At 46.9% G+C, this 16,925-nt stretch overlaps 1 protein-coding gene across 7 annotated transcripts in view; it reads right to left on the minus strand.

Annotated features, from left to right (window-relative positions):
• PAPSS2 (3'-phosphoadenosine 5'-phosphosulfate synthase 2) overlaps positions 1-16,925 on the minus strand; it is a 48,844-nt gene that overhangs the window by 3,964 nt on the left and 27,955 nt on the right. For 3 of the 7 annotated variants that reach the window (XM_055721378.1, XM_055721377.1, XM_055721379.1), the window contains 10 exons: positions 11,237-11,455; positions 10,376-10,481; positions 7,985-8,220; positions 7,108-7,246; positions 6,726-6,844; positions 6,489-6,602; positions 5,937-6,048; positions 2,295-2,500; positions 1,166-1,301; positions 94-362 (listed from right to left, as the gene is read on the minus strand). In XM_055721378.1, the coding sequence (XP_055577353.1) occupies positions 94-362; positions 1,166-1,301; positions 2,295-2,500; positions 5,937-6,048; positions 6,489-6,602; positions 6,726-6,844; positions 7,108-7,246; positions 7,985-8,220; positions 10,376-10,481; positions 11,237-11,344 (1,545 nt within the window). In that variant the 5' untranslated portion in view covers positions 11,345-11,455. Of the gene's footprint in view, positions 1-93; positions 363-1,165; positions 1,302-2,294; positions 2,501-5,936; positions 6,049-6,488; positions 6,603-6,725; positions 6,845-7,107; positions 7,247-7,984; positions 8,221-8,500; positions 9,340-10,375; positions 10,482-11,236; positions 11,456-13,594; positions 15,883-16,925 lie in introns of those variants that run through there. The other 4 variants (XM_027815352.2, XM_027815353.2, XM_055721380.1 and 1 more) reach the window with 4 other exon arrangements.

Below are 16,925 nucleotides of genomic sequence, written 5' to 3' on the forward strand. Positions count from 1 at the left end.
TCTGGAGCTGCATGGGCAGGGCGGGCTGGCAGCAGGCAGCCCCACGGCCAGGCTTCACGCCTCGCTGCAGTAAGCAGCCGATGGCTACGTTACCTCTGTGGGGCCAGCGTAGAGCATGGGAGAAGGGAAGATGGCAACGATGGTCGACTTGGGGTCCAGGACTTGCTCCTCCAGTACTGCTGCATGCTGCTTCATCCGCCACTCCAGTGGGACATCGTCATCTTTGGTCCATCCTCCCAGAGGGTGCAGGAGAAGCACAGGGTTTTTGTAACCCCTCTCCAAAAGCTGGCACCTCGTGTCCTGCATGAGCAGCGCGTGCCCGTTGTGGACAGGGTTGCGCAGCTGAAATGCGAAGACAGCATCTAAAAGGGAAAGATTCAGAGGGTCACAGGCTTGTGCTGACCATCAGACCCTGCAGCTTCATTTACACACTATACATTTTGACACGGTCATAAGCTACATACGTCATAAGATGTGCGTCCTATCTTCACGTGAGTGAGGCCTTAAATACCTCAGATGAGTGTTTTATACATGTACAGTGCCTCTTCATCGCTCTGCCAAGTTTATTTTCATTGCACATGCTTCCCTCGGGGTCCATTTCAGCCCTATCAGCTCTCCTACAATGTTTTTACATACCACTGGGCACCTCCACCGAATTCTTAAGTGACCTGCCACCTCTCCAAGCTCAATGGCACCTTCAGGAAGGCCAACACTCTCTCCCCAAAGTGAGGGTGTGTCTGACACCTGCCAGCCTTCTGGGGCAGACATCTGGGAGAAGACACCTGAGTTGTCCCCCAGGCGTGAAGGCCAAGCACATCAGCGCAGGGCTTTAAATGCCCAAAGTGCGGAAAGGGGGGCTCCGACTGGCCAGGGAGGACACGAGCAGGATGTTACTGCTTTCCAGTCCCATGCTCAGAGAGGCTTATTGAGAACGCGGCCCGTCACAAGCACCATCCTCCACCAAGGAGACCCTGCACCACTTTTTGTGCTGTGCCCTGCATCCCTCTTACTGCTCACCCACTGGAGCAGTTCCATTTTGCAGCATACAGAAGCTATTTGGCAAGTGCAGTGAGCTTGAGAGCAAGTGATCACAGATCACACAAATCTCCCTGCGACAGGCAGGGCAAGAAGAGCCACGTCACCTGTGCTAACCCAGGGTACTCACCAGCATTCATTTCTCTAAACTTCTGCTTGAGAGCAAGTGGTGTCAGGCGGTACTGGTCCAGCCCATCATTCCATTTGATCTTCTCCAGCACGAGGAGGTCTCCACCAACCAGCCAGTCTCCACTCTCCATCACCATCTGTAAGTTACCCCACATGCATTATGCAGGGGACAGCAAAATACATCCTCTTCCCTTTCCCAGTCTCCTTTGAAAAATGGTAGGCTTGACTCTGCTTGTAGGGTTATCTTCCCTTCTCATTCAGCACATTGTAGGCAGAAAACATTCTTATGTACAGTGACCACGTGAACTGAATGCCATGAGCAGCACAGCCCCATAAAGCCAGGCATCAGCCACCGAATCCCCACCACTGCACCCAGCCGGGTGCTGGACCTCAGGTAGCCGGGGGTCTACAGGTTATGGCACAAGACCTTCCACCACCTCACTCTTTGCTCCTTCCTCCTGGAAATATGCAGGAGGAATAAGCCTGCTGCAAGGTAAGCAACTGCTGTTGAATAATTAAAAGAGGTATTTTAAGATAGGGGAAAAGAATTAACACAGCTTTAGCCTTTTTTAAGCAAACAGCTCAAGTCACTTGGTGTAACCTGGAGCTCTCCCTTTCTAGAGTAAGCGGGAAGGGATAAGCCATAAAGATATAACACCCTTGTGGCTGCCTGCAGGAAACAGCCAAATCGAGGAGTAAAATGGAGCTAAAAGGAGCACAAATTAGCAATCTGCAGCATTAGTGTTTGGCAGCATCACTGAGATCATCATACCCCAAGGGCAGGAAAAGTTTGGGGGCTAAGCTGGTGACACACTAAAAATGTTTGGATGTAGGCACACTGGTGAAGGTATCTGAATGAAAGAAGCAGCTCTTCAGCAGCAAACTCATTTTCCCTTTCAGCTTGTGCTTGTTATCTGATGTTCTTGTTAAGCAGCAATCACAGCGTTAACTTGTAAGCCTAAAAATTCAGTCCTGCCTGCTTGGGACATGATGGTTCCCAGAAAGTTCAGCTTGGAGAGCAGATAGAAGACCCATGGCCCTCGAAACCTTGGAAAAGTTCAGTTCTCCAGCCCTTGCTTGCATTTCCCATCCTGGCCAGGTTTCCCAGAGCAGCAAGGGAACAAACCTACCTTGACGTGCGGGTGCTTCACACATGTGGTGCCCCAGACGCGAGCGCAGCGCTCCTCCTTCCTGTGCTCGAAGTACTCGGGGTTCTTCAGGACGGCCACCCTCTGCCCTGCATAGCTGAGGGCCAGCGCCTCGCAGCCCTCCAGCCGCTCCTTGTCCTCTGTGGAGATGGGCAGCACGATGGGGATGCTCAGGTTGACAACGCCATCTGGCAAGAGATGGGGAGGATTTCAACATGACTCCAGCCCCGGGCACTGGTCTTGGGCACCGAGTAAACCGAGGTTTTCAGAGGCACACATTCTGCCTTCGGAGAGCCAAATTCTCCAGTATAGACTGGGGATTCACCATTGGTCATGTAAATTTATTCATTGCCCCATTTTTTTCTGCACCGCTAATAAATAGCAATGTTAGTGGAATACAAAAAGCTCCTTATCTTTGGGCCAGAGATGTCTGAAAGGCACCTGGAGCATTTCATTACTTTCTGTACTCTATCTCCCTGGGAAGATTGGTTCATCTCCAGTTAGCTTGTTGTAAAGTCTCTGAAAAATTCAAACGTACTTGGAAAATGCAACCCTGGATATAACCCCTACCTCCTCTGCCAGGAGAACAACCTGTATTAAGATGGCTCCAACTTGGTGTTCCCTGGGGCATCTCATTCCCTGCACACCTCCTGAACTGCCTCTTCCAACGGGAAAAATACTGTCATGCTTTGCTTTGTTACTTTTTTTTCCCTGGATATCTCTATACTGTTACTCCTCCTCCTTTCCATCTCTGCAAAGTCCATTTGTATTCCGTTTTCTGTGTGTGCACAGCAAGTCTACATTTGCACCTGTAGTTTCTAATTTCAGCACTGTCCCTAAATACCTCAAAGTCATGTTGGTTTCCCCCCCACTCCCCCAATTTCCCAGTCCTCCACTAAGGTCTTCTCATTTCTCCTTGGATATCCTGGTATTAATATAGAAGAATCAGTCTCTCCTGTGGGTTTCCATTCACAAACAAGAATGAACAAATCACGGATTCAATTTGTTCTGATCTGACTGAAATAATTTTGGACTCTTGAGAGTCTTCATTTGAGGATTTTGACTACGATGTAGATTTTTTTAAAATCTTTATTAAAATGTTTGCATTTACTTTTAATTCACAACTAGGTATCACTCGTCTGCCAGACAGCAATTTCAAGCACCTTCATGAATAATCACAGCTATAGTCACATGGGATCAAATCAATATCAACTTTGCACATTTACATTATATTAACCAGTGATCAGTCAACAAAGGCAGCATGGAAAAAGCTGAATTATGAAACCAAATAATGATGCTGAAACGGAGATTCTTCATTCTTCATTTCCAAATGCAAGGTGCAGCGTTAAAAAAGATAAATCACTTCAGCAAAGGCAATTACAAAATTACACAATTGGGATTTTTTTGAAGACTGGTCGGTAGGACACGGGGTATGCCGTGCCACTTTAACTGGCTGAATCACGGCCGTGGCTGTGTTTAGTCTTATTATTTTTTATATATTTTTTTTAAGTCTCAAAAAATTATTTATAGCAAAAAAATCTAGATTGGAGTAATTTCTGTACAGCCTAAGAACAGTTTACATACATACCAGCTACAAAGCGATTCCTTCCTGGGAGAATACAAACACAATTAAGATAATTAACACTCACGGGCAGCAGTTACAGTAGCCATTTCAAGAACCAAAGCTGCTCATTTAAAACCTCCAGCAAGCACCGCCTAACCACAGGCAGGGTGCCTGCTGGCACGGCCACGGTGCCCCAGGGTGCTGCCCCAGCCTCTCTGGTGCTCGCCCGTCCAGCATGGGTCGCATTGGCCAGGAGCCACGTACTGCACCTGCGCTCTCACTGTCACCCTGTCCCAACAGAGGCACATGTCGCAGAGCGCTGAGTGCTGGAGACTCTGCGGCACTCCTGCTGGCTGCCCTACGATGAGCAGATCCACCTTTCTTCCTGGTGGCCATCACGCCTCTACACAAAGCACCTCATCCACCCAACTGTTGGAAATATCAAGGTGGGATTTGCCGCTCAAAGTCCAAGCAAGAGGAGCATGAACTTGTACAAGTCCACCAAATTGCAACCCTTCCAGGCACAGCTGGAGCTGCCCAAAACATCACCTGCACCCCAGGAGAAAAGGGCTGGACCAATGACTCTGGAAAGACCAGCCTCAAACGTCTCTTTGGCAACGCTGCACCCCAGCCTTGGCACCATGAGATGGAAACCCTCCACTGTTTCCTAAAGCTCTTCTAAGCAAACCAGGGATGTTCTCCTTCCTGCCTAGATGTCATCCTGTGGGCCTGACCACGCAGATGTTGAGTTTGGAGTCTCTGTAGAGACAAGGTGGACTGGGTACTGATGTTGATGCCCTCTACTACAAAGAGCTTGCTCTAGAGAATTCATCTCCCTCCAAAAGCTGGTGTCCTGAGCTTTGTCCCTGATACTGCGGGGCTCTACAAATCCTGAATGAATGCCCATGGACCCCAGAGGAGCTGTGCCCAGTCCTGACGACAGGCTGGGGGGGAGGGGTGGGCAACAGAAGAACAGATGTTCTCTGAGATGAGCCCCCGGCACAAAGTGCAGAGCTCTGGAGCAATGTGGTCATTACAGGGCTCCTCTGCAACCTCGTCAGGCACAACAGGCAGCTCAAGGACCACAGATCGGGGTCTGATAAGAAGGACATACGCTTTTGAACACTGTTTGCACACCAGGCAGGAGGTAAAAGGCTATGACATGTCCAAAAGCAGAAGCCTCCCCCCACCCAGACACTCCTCCAGTCCAAAGCAAGCAGTCCTGAGCTTTGCACCTGCTGCATGGTGCCCAAATCCTAGGAACAGCAGCAAATCACTGCCCCTGCCCCACGTGACCATGGGAATCTCTAGAAGGAGGGCAAGATTGAAAGGGACTTGCTCATCGAGATCCCAAATCCCTGAGGCCAGAGATGGCTCTCAAGTTTACAAAACTCAAAGTGAGCACCCTGTGTGCGTGTGAAGTCACAGCAACAGCATCTACAGCTGAAAAAGAGGACAGAAATATCTACCACCCTGGTCTCATCTACAGCTGAGATGATCACTGCCTGAATACTCTACCTTTTCTAGGGATGAAGCACCTCTAACATGCTGCTAATGGATAGATAAACGTGATCTATTTCACATTACGGTAATGGATAAGCAGGAAAACGGGAAGAAAAAAAAAGTGAAATGAGGCTCTGCTCCTGTTTCCAAGGAACAGCTGTCTTCTCCTCCCACCTCGAATTTAGCCTGGCAGCCTCCCTGCTTTCTTGGCTTTGGGTTTGCATCTTTATTTATCCTGGTATAACAGAGCATGAAAAGAGCTACACAATGGCTCCTGAACCGTTGGACTGGCACTGTGCAAGGTATCAAAGCTGTGAGCCAGGGCCCTGGCCATAGTACAGTGAACTTTGTCACCTTTCGTAACCTTTGCGGCCTGGCTTCCTGGCCCCTGTTGGTCCTTTATTAGCTCTTGCATTTAACATGTGAGAAGAAAGAAGGACAACACAGCCAAGCATTAAGCTTTTCTGTACGGCTGCCTGCCGAGCCATGGCAGGGTAAGCACCGTGTCCCGCAGCAGCTTGGCAGCCAGCGTTAACGCAAAGCGTGGGGATTCGTACCATTCAGCAGGGTGCCAAAATGGATCACTTGCAAGTACTCTGCCTCGCGCATGAATCCGGTCAGCGGAGTGGCCCAGCCTTCACTCAGCACCTGCACCCACTGCAGATCCAGCTGCAAAACAAACCCAAATGGCACTCCTGTCACCAGGTCACACTCAGAGGTTGTTTTTCCTTCCCTTCTGCTGCAACAGCACTCACATTTGTTTTGCTGCAAATACAGGACATTCATGAAGGGGGAGAAAGCCACTGGGGGTTAGTTTGGGGGTTTAGTAAGCCAGACTCACATACTTTCATAGCACAACTGCTTGCAGGGCTGTACTAACGCAACGAAGGAGACTGACAGCCCGGGCTTGCTACAGCACAGGGTGGAGACACAGCAGAAAATGGCTGAGGATCAGGACCGCACTTCAGCTCGCCAGAAACCACAGCCACAGAAGAACACAGCCATCAGAAGAACGTAGCCCCCTACAGCAACACCCTTGTCGAAACTTCTACCCTTTCAACAGCTAAATAATGACTGAATCACAGCACAGCATCTATGCGTGACGATACCTTAGTGATCTCGACGGATGGCAGCATCTCTGCTTCAGCTCGGACACTACTGAGTTTATTTTCAGGTACAAATAGCTCAAGAACATCCTTAATTGAGCTGTGAGGCACTATATTCTGAAAGAGAGAGACAGAGAGCAACTGTAAGTAGCATGTTGGTTTTTAAGTGCACACCAAAGAGCCAGTATCTGAAAGCACGTTTACAAAGCTGCTGGCGGTGGTGGCATAAAAATGACCTACTTGTGTCTGGAGGAGCTCCACAACCTGCTGAATACATTCAGACACCGACGCAACATTCGTTTTCAACACTAGTTCAGGAGATTCAGGCTTCTCATACTCTGAGTCAATCCCCGTGAATCCTACAGACAATTAAACCCAAACTAAATTTATTTAATGTAATACTCGGTGCCCTAGAGCCAACAACGCTGTACAAACAACAAGCAAGCATTCAACCATACGGGGTACTGTAAGTGACACTCATGACAGTGAGATTAGGGAAACAGGATACTGTTGTGTTCTATAAAGAGCCTTTAGTAACCCACCTCTACATGCAGAGCTGCAACAAGAATCTATCCGACACATTGGAAAGCAAAAGGCAAAATAAGAGCTCACTCTTCCATACCTTTGATCTCTCCAGCTCTTGCCTTTTTGTACAAGCCCTTCACATCTCTGCTTTCACAAACATTTAGAGGAGCATCTACAAAGATTTCAAAGAAAGGAAGTCCAGCTGCCTCATGAATTTTCCGTGCATTTTGACGATCCTGTTAGAAGAAAGAAGGGAAAATCATTCGTGTCTGAACTGCAGCAAGCACCTTCCCACTACATGACGTGCCCTGGAATTCAACACAGATAAATTAATCTCTGGTATAGATATATTAAATTTACACTAATTCTAATAAGGGTTTTTCATGTCCCTTTACTCCATTTCTTTAAATATAATTAAGAAAAATAATTTTAAAATCTACAATTTCGATCTATTATCAGCTGTTGCCATGTGAAACATCAAGAAGATCTCTTCACTGAGCAGGACAGCAGAACTTTAGAATGTGAATAATCATCTGCCCTGTGTCGAAAAAAAGGAACTGCTTGTATCAGCTTGATAATAGCAGCTACTTGGTATTCTCAGGAAGCGTAAAAACACAACCAATACTTCTTCAGAGCAGTGATAGCACTATGACAGGCTATTGTTTCTATGCCTCTTTTCTGCCTCCTAACAAGTTAATAATAGGAGCCTCTGCAGGGAGATTTTAAACTCCTCTTTGCTTTTAATAAGTAACACTGAAATTATTCAAAGAGGTCACATCAAACTGCCCTCCAGAAATCTGTACTGATTGTGTATAGTTCTGTGTATTGGTGGCATTTTCCAAAAGAACAGAGAAGTCAGAAGGAGCATCTGATGGCATATATAGGAAGTCCTCTACGTAAATCTCCCTTCCCTAAGAACAATCACGAGATCAAGGCTGCCCAGAAAAGAGCAGAATATCATGCAGTGAGTTTACCTTTGTAAAAGGAGAAATGAAACTAGTTATGCAGACAAGCCCAGCATCAGCAAACAGCTTGGCCACCTCTGCAATGCGGCGGATGTTCTCCTCGCGGTCCCCAGCCGAAAACCCCAAGTTTTTATTCAAGCCATGGCGAACATTATCACCATCCAGGGAATAGCAAGGGATGCCATGAGAGACCAAGTACTCTTCCAAAGCAAAGCCAATGGTTGTCTTGCCAGCTCCAGAAAGACCTGTTGGAGACAGAAAAGGGACGGTCAGGTCTGAGGCCAAAAGAGTGGAAATGAAAGTGTAACACAGTACCTCCTGGGACGCTGGCAACTAAACTCCTTCTCTCTGAAGTTGTTTTAGGAAGGAATGAGGTAGGGCAGTTGGATTAATCTTTTTAGCACACAGTTACTACACAGAGCCCTGCTCAACCCTTCTTATTGAAGGGGTGACACTAATGGCACGAGAAAAGCTGCTGTATCCCAACATCTGGAAGGGCTCAACCCAGCAGTGCCATAAAAGTACCTCTTGCTGGCCCATGGTAGGTACCAGTAAGTAAGGGAAGCTTGAAAGGATGCTGTTGCCTGTAACTCCCTGAGCATCTTCCTCTTCCTCCTCTGGTTCGCCCTATGAACAGCAAACTGCTCTCCCAGACTGAACCCAAGGAGACATTCTTGTCACAGCTGTGTGGGATGGGACGGGGGGCCCTCTGCATCCACAGACACTTCCTTCTGCAGGAGCAGCACCCACAGATCCATGCTGGCAGGAGCAGGATTATTGTGTAGACAAACAGCACATCTTCAGTTGCCCACGTCTCCGGGAGTCATTAGCCAGAAAGACAACAATCCAAAACAAGGTGGTGGTTTCCCATCCCAGCTCCATTCACTTGCACAAAAAGCACTAGCTACTGGCTGTGTCAGAAAGTGGCAAGCGCACCTGAGGCACCAAAAATTTCCCTTGGGTGGGGATCCGTGTGTTGAAAACTCCTTAAGATGGAAGAGGACCTTGACTTAGGAGAGTCCAAACACCACACTTGTCTCAAGAAACACTTAGCCTTGGAGAATCTCCTATGGAAAGAGCACCACCTGCCACCTGTTTTTATATCCTTTGCATGGCACCTACTATTGACCACTCATGCAGACAAGACTCTGGGCGAGGTGGACTTTTGGTCTGATGCAGAACAGCCATGTTTGTGCTGGAAAGGAAACCTGGTTGGGCAGAGATGAATCCTGCTGGTTGTGCCTTCGGTTTTTGTAGTACAACAGACTTAACTCAGTTCTCCTGAGATGGCAATGTAGGCCATCCAAATGCCCTTCCATTTAATCCGTACAGTCCATGCAATGCAATGTCCTTCCATACAGTCTCTTAAAATGAAACTGGTAAGAAGTTAGGACACCACTGTCTACTTCCAAGAATAACCACCAGACAGAGAAGCTCAAACCTTTCAGACAGAAGATTTCTGAGCAATATTCACAAAAGACAGAAATTGCCTTGGATAGGCTTTTTGGCTTCAGAAATTTTATTAAAGCAGATTAGGTGTTGGCCTTCTTTTCGAAACTGAAGAGGGAACAAAATAGAAATGTGTTTTAATACAACATCTAGGACGTAAGCTGATACGAAGGCAAATTAGAATGGCTTTACAAACCCTTCCATGTATGCCTTTCAACATCTTCGGGCAGTCAAAGGAAATGCCAATATTTAATAAGCAAAGAAACAGCTGGACAAGTGGCAAAAGACAGAGTTGTATAAATATTAGTGGAGCAAATTAAATGCAATTGTCATTTCTAGCAGCCCCTAATCCCCAAACAATCTTTCAAAGCAGAAGAGAAGGGCAACACATCGGAAGGCATACAAACCAAGAAATAACAGAAGAAACCTGTAAGGGCTGAGCAAGGAATTGCTTCCAGTGTGACTCACTCTCTGGGAGTCTTCAGACGAGACAACTGCCTTGTGCTGCTCACAAGGTCACTTTAAACACAGTAAACCTAGGTGTCTAATGAACTTCCCACTGATTCAAAAGGAAAACATCCACATGCTGTTTTGGACAACCCTGGGCATGTTTCACTGTCAAGGACTGGCTGGATTTGAGCCAAAGCTTCCTCAGCTACACACTTGGGAACAACAAGTGCAACCCTTAGGGCTTCTGACATGTTCAAAGGAGCCTGATAACAGCTGTGAAATTCATAAAAACATTAGTTATGGGCAGTAGCTTCCAGGGAGAATATCTTGCTGTGCCAGCACTGCGTGTCAGTGTTTCCCACGTGTAAATGTTTTGCAATTCCCAGCTCAAAAGGAATGCTGACGTTTCCTGTGGATCCCCAATCTCCACCTCTGAGCCATACTCATGTATGCAGGTGGGTTTCACACATTAAGCCACACTTTCATGCCTAGACAAAATACCTGTTAGCCAAACGGTGCAGCCTCGAAATCCACCCCTGGTACCAACGACTTGTCCTCTCTTACTCCTGCTGACATGATGGGCTTGGTAAACCACATTGGTTGATCCCTGATGAAAAAGCAAAACAAAACACTTTTGTTACCTCATTGCTGTGGGTACAAAAGAAAATCTCAGCTGGGACTAATATAAAGGAGAGAAATGCAAATTCATTAAAAATCTGCATGGGCCATTGCAGCGAACTTTGGCAGCTTGGTACTTTGGTGTAAGTTGGATTTCTGTCTGAACAACGCAGACTTGTTGGAGTGCTTCTGATGGCAATGCCTTTGTGTCTGTCACTGCTGGCAGCGGCAGCAGGTGACTTGCTTTGCTGCAGGAGTGCTGCCAGGTGACTGATACACCCGCGAGCAGGCAGGGGAGGACACTGAGTCCTGCAGAGACACAGGCAGCACACTCCCTGCCTCTTTGGCATTTTAAAATATAGGCAGACTCCCCTATTATTTTAATTATGCTTGCAAAACAAAAGCAACTTAGGTGCTAATTTATTTTCCGTGTTCAATGTAACACGGCTGCTTAATAATTGCAGCTGAGGCAAGAAGCGGCAACACAACAGGGCCAGGACCCAGCCGGGGAAGATGGTGGGATCACAGAAACCACCACCCAACATGCACACATGCACTCCTGGCGCAAACAAGGGACCAGCACAATGCTGAGCCGCAGGCTTGAATTTTGGTGCTTCCTAACACTGACCCACTGCGGGCAGAGCAGCCCCAGCCTCTCTGCTGGGACACAGACTAAAACAGCTCATCTGTGCCCTGCAGCTCCAGCAACAATACTTTGACAAAGATTTTTTGCACATATGAGACCTTATTAATTGTGAGGATTACACTTCCAACTGAGGCATCCAGAGGAAAAGTCTCAGGAGGGTCTGAGGATATAAACGTTTTCTCCACAGCCAGATTCTGCAGGACCATAGTTTATCTGTTTCATGTCATCAGTACGAGAGTGGGTCTCGGCTTTCCCATGATTTACTTCTCGCTATGTAAATATTTCTACATCTGAAGTCACAGCAGGGAAGCGATTATCTTTCATTTATCGAAGAAAAAAAAAATTAAAAAGAGGAACGGGAGAGACAATAAAGTAAAAGGTCACTTTTAAATGTGTTAGCAAAATACATAGTTTCTTTCCCCGCCCCCCTCCCCCCCCCCCATCTGCTTGCAGGGCCATTAACACTTTAACATCATTCAGTAAAGGTATAAGCATTCACTGGAGACTTGGTATTTTGTATGCAAGAGAGGACTCTGCCTGCACAGAAATGTGAGTGAAAGTTACTCCATAACAGAAGAGGAAAAATACCCTCCTCTCCTCACCTGTGTTCATTACTAACTTTCAGAGAGACCAGCATCCCAGTAAAGACCAATCTCCCATCACAGAGATTTAAAACTGTACTCAGAATTTCACGCCCATTTTCAATTCAGTTTTAGTAAAAGGCTCCAAAATTAGCCTCTTTATGCCTGCAAATTTGCCATCTGCAATTGCTTGTGGGCACACAGAACAGCCACTCCACTCCAGAACATTTTTAACATACTGGTAAGAATAGCTGTGTCCAAAATAATCACAATAATGATCATAAAACTCAGCTTCAAGGTTAACTCTCGGCAAACCTCAACATCGGTGCCACAACTGCGAGATTCCACAGGAGGAAGCTCTGGGAGGGAGAAGCAATTGCTCCAGAGCTGGCCCAAGCTGACCAGTCCCCACCCCATGCCACCACTGCACAACTTGACAGTAAGTCCTGGACTAAAAAAAGGTTTTCGGGGTTGTTGTCTCAGCCACCTCCAGTACCCACTCCAGGATTCTGACTTCCCTTTTTTGTTGCCGCAGCCACCAGGGTGGGTCCCTGACACCGCTTCTCCCTTCCACGGTCATTTCAAAGGATAAAATCAATTACTGGGGGGTTGGAGTGTAGTGGATGGACAAGACACCGTCTGAAACACAGAGCCTAGGTACCACAGCAAAACAAAAGCAAAAAATGAAAACCTCTCTAGACCTGACCCTGAAAAAGTGAGTGAGCCCAACACATCCTCAGAAAATAAAAGGTAAGTGACTCAGGAAATAAAAGGTAAGTGACTCAGGAAATAAAAGGTAAGTAGCCCAAGATTTGGTTTTGGGGTTTTGTTCTATTTTGGTTTTTTTGCAGGGCATTGTCAAAAGTCTGGCTTAACATTGTGAGCTTGCAAAGGTGAGACAGCACTACCGTGGTTTAATTTTCACCTGTCTCCAGGGGTTCAGGGTTTGGCAGTGAGACTAAATGAGCACACACAGAAGATCCAGCTGACAAAAATAATCCCTTCTCTCAAGACGCATGGGTGTGTTTCTGCTGTGTTTACTCCTGGTTGAGCTCTGGCACAGCTCTGAAATTATGTGTCGCCTGGCCAAGGACACTCAGCAAAGCACGAGTGCCCAAACTCACCTTCCTAACAACTTGCCACCGCTCTGCCCTGCAGCAAAACCTTCCCTGCTGCAGTGTATCACCTGCCCAGTGGTTATACACCTCTCAAGTGGAGCACTCCAAGAAACGTGAAATGGGTACTTTGCAATTTGTTCGCAAACCACAACAGACAAGACTGGTATTTCTGCGTAGAGAAATGAACCTGCACACCTCAAATCTCTCTTTCATATCCTCTGCATCAGGATGAACTCCAGCCGCACACTTGCTTTTCCAAAATGTTGATCTGCTGGATCTGTCCTGCAGGAGATTAACTACGGTAACATCCGAGCCTCGGGAAGATGCAGGAACTAACACACTCCTACGTGGCTGACTTAACAAGATGGTTTTGTTAAAAGCACGTGTTGCTGCGCCGTAAATCTGCACTATGCATGCATCTCGGAGCTTTTGTTTTGCATGCTGGCTTCTTCTGGAGCTTGGGAAAGCATCACTAAGGGCATTTTTGCAATTCAGCAATTCTGTCAGATCTCTCCTATCTGCTGGGGCCTCCGGACAGCACCAAATCCCTCTGATTTTTCTGCTGTGTTAATAATCTTGCCTGTAAACTCTTCCTAACCCTGAGCAACTGCTTGCCCCATGCCAACTCAAATTCTTGTCGCCAGCTATGCCAAAAGTTAAAAAAGACTGAGAGAAACACGAGCATGCGGCAGACGGCTGGGCTGGCAGCTTGCTTGGCCGGGAACAGACTGTTCAGCAGGAAACACGGACTTCTCACCTAATCATCCACCAGCTGGGACATGGCTTGCGAATCCAGATCTGAAGCACGATCAAATGGAGTGAAGGCACCACCAAAAACAGGCTACAATGGCCCAAGAGCAAACCTTGGAGAAACTTCATCTAGGAACAGCATATACTGCAAGACCATTGGAAGCCAGAGATAAGTGGTGCATGGGGTTTAATCAGATGCAGGGCTACCCTACCAATTTTATTCTCAGCTTTTAACCTCATCATCATAAACCAATCATAATTAAAAGAGATAATCCAATCATCATCACAACACACTCACACCTGGATGTTGGGCCACACAGTCCACATAATTTAGGGACAGTGGTAAGCATTCCTTGCAATAATCTAGATCAAAGAAGCAAGGTTTGGGAGAAGAACCTCTTGCCTATAATTCAGCCCCAAACAAAGCTCGAAGCAAGGCAAAAAATGACCTGGCAGCATCTCCACAAAAAAAGCCATGCAGCCTCTGGGAGCCAGATGGTTAAGGACACTGCCATGCTCTCTCCTTTCCTTGAAGATCTGCTATTTCACCACGTCTGCATGATCTCAGTGCTCAACCCACCCTGTCTTACATCATCCAGGAAATGAGAAAAAAATAAAGACATGGCTCCAAACCTTGTACTGAGGCTGCAGTGGACCAAGAAGCCAAATCCTAACTCTGCTTTCGGCCTTCCCTCCTACTGAACCTTTTCACAAAGTTGACAAACTGGGAGACACCAAGTTCTCTGGTGTATTTAAGATCAGGTTTGACTGAGCTACCTGCCAAGTGTCTCCTGGCCTGGCTTCCAAAAGAAAGGAAGTTTTTTGGCCGCCACCCTGGGGACAAGATACTCCCCTGCTCTGTGAAGGCGGGTTGCAGACAGAAGCAGCCGGCTTTTCCTTGGTGCTCCTCCTGAACAAAGAGATGTGACCTCTGAGACAAGAGAGTCCACCATAGCACAGACCTGCTGAAAATCAGGAAACATCAGTGAGCTTCCACTGTTCGTGGCATCTGAAAAAGCACCCTCAGCTCGTAAGTATTTGGCCCCAAAAGGGAGCAGCTGTGCTTGCCCACAAAAACTGAAAGTTGCGTGTGACTATCCAGAGAGGAAGTATTATCAGGGAGTACATTCTCCTCTCTCATCTGATAGCTAAATGCACGATATCTGTGGGACCTCTCCCAACCATTGCCAACATCTGTGGGGAGCAGAACCACTGCACATTTAACAGAAAATACACTAGATGAACAACATTTAGGGTTGTACCAACAAATTACACAGATGATTTGCCATCTTCTACCAGAAATTCAAGTACATATGAACTCTGGTCCTTAGGACACAAGAGAGCATCTCCTCCTGCCCCACCTACCCATTCTTTAGCCAGCATCTCCACAGCTGCATAACGAACGCAACCAGGGCGAGTATCAAGTACGAGTGCCACATCCCACAGCTGAGGGGTGGAAATGAAGGATAAAGGACGGGAGCTGAGCAGGACATTCAAGAGATCCTCTAAGTGCATACAACATTCTCAGGCCAACCCTTGCTCAGCCATCCACAGAAGGCAGAGCTCTCCAGTGTTGCAGGAGGAAATATTTGTCATTAGAAAGTGGTGCTGGTCATCATGAAGGCCAATAAGGTCTAAACCAATGTCCTTATTGTGCCCTTAATTCCCCTCTGCCACTGCAGGAGTATCGCTGCCTGCTGTAGCTGGCACAGGCAGGGTACTGGAAGCTGTCCAAGAGCCACAGCTCGTGGCAAGCTGCAGCAACATCCCACCCCAGAGGACTCCCTCCTAAAAACACAGCACAGATCAGCCCAAGAATGAAGCCAGCAGAGAAATGCTCTTGTAGCGCAGTGCTATTCAGGGCATGTTAGTCACACGTCCGGCTCACTTAGCACAAGGGCCAGCCTCATACAAACACAGTTAACGTCCAGCTGGCAGCTGGCAGTGCTCGCAGCCCCGGGGAAACCCTGACCCAACAGCGAGGGTAGGGTCAGGACTCCCCCAGCTGCGTTTTTATTTATAGGGCTATTTCACATCATTAGGAATATGATTCATTTTTTTCCAGACAAGTATTTAATACACACCCTATTTTGGTACTGCAGCCTGGACATCTTTCTAGGAGGAGGGAAAAAAAAAAAAAAGTAGAGGCTTTCAAAATGTTTTCAGCTGATCATACTTGTGAATGGTAAAATAGGCTTTTAAAATGATAAAATGATCAAGCCAGCTCTTAAGTTTGAAGTCACGCACTTGCTTAAGCCTCCAGAGACTGATACAACTTACTGTTTAAAAACTCCTACCAAATCCTGCCATCATAGTAAAAAAAAAAAAAAAAAAATCATTTGTACCGTCCATTGAATTCAACGCATAAAAATTGTGTTCATGGAACTTCCTTAGAAAATTATTTTCTTCTATCAGGGCAATTCCCACAGCTGCTCTTGCAAATGGACGAGCTGACATCATGGAGAAGATAAAGTGTCCATCACCAACACGGGGGAAAAAACCTTCTGTAGAAGAATAATTTGCTGCAGAAAAGCAAAACCATTTTCAAAAGGAGGAAGAGAGGAAAGAGAGGGGGTTTGCCTGTGGAAGCAAAGATTTGATAATGATCATACTGAAGAATGATAGAGAAACAGAGTCTCTAAAGTCCTGATTTAGCTCTTGTAACCCTAAACCTATACACTTTTCCCAAACTTGAGTTTGATTTCATTTAATGGACTAAGGCAACAAATGATTCAAAATCAGCTCCACTCCTTCCCAGGGGGAAACCCCACCAAGATGGAGTTACCCTTGGAAATTCTGCCCACTTTACCTCCCAGGATTCCATCATGATGACATGGGAGCCTGGCTTACAGGTCCAGATGGGGAAGTGGGACTTCTCAAACACCCGAAATGTTACCATACCACCCACCTTCCCAGTTCCCATGCTGTTGTGTCCCCTCTCCCCTGCATGTGGGACTCATCTGCTCTCCCACCACCCACACATGAGCAGAAATAATGTTGTGTTTTGTTTTTAGACTTAGCTGAGTAATACAGCAATGTGTCACTCACTAAATACCCTTCAGAGCGTGCAGGTCTGGGGTTGCCAGCATTCCCTCGCACCAGGCAAGATGCTGAAGTGAGCTCCCTCTCTTCGTTCAGCACACTGAATAGACACAACAGACCTCAGTCACTCCTTGGCACCCTCCGTCTTTGACGCTTGTTCCTTTTGGCATCACTACCTCAGCCCCTGTCCCCTACCAGGAACATAACACAGAAGATCTTAAGGAGACCAGCAGAGACATCCTAATTACCTGAAACAAGCAGTCTTTCAGCTTGGAGACAGACGGTTGGAGATGCCA

Source organism: Falco cherrug, chromosome 9, assembly GCF_023634085.1.
Source record: "Falco cherrug isolate bFalChe1 chromosome 9, bFalChe1.pri, whole genome shotgun sequence".
NCBI lineage: Eukaryota > Metazoa > Chordata > Aves > Falconiformes > Falconidae > Falco > Falco cherrug.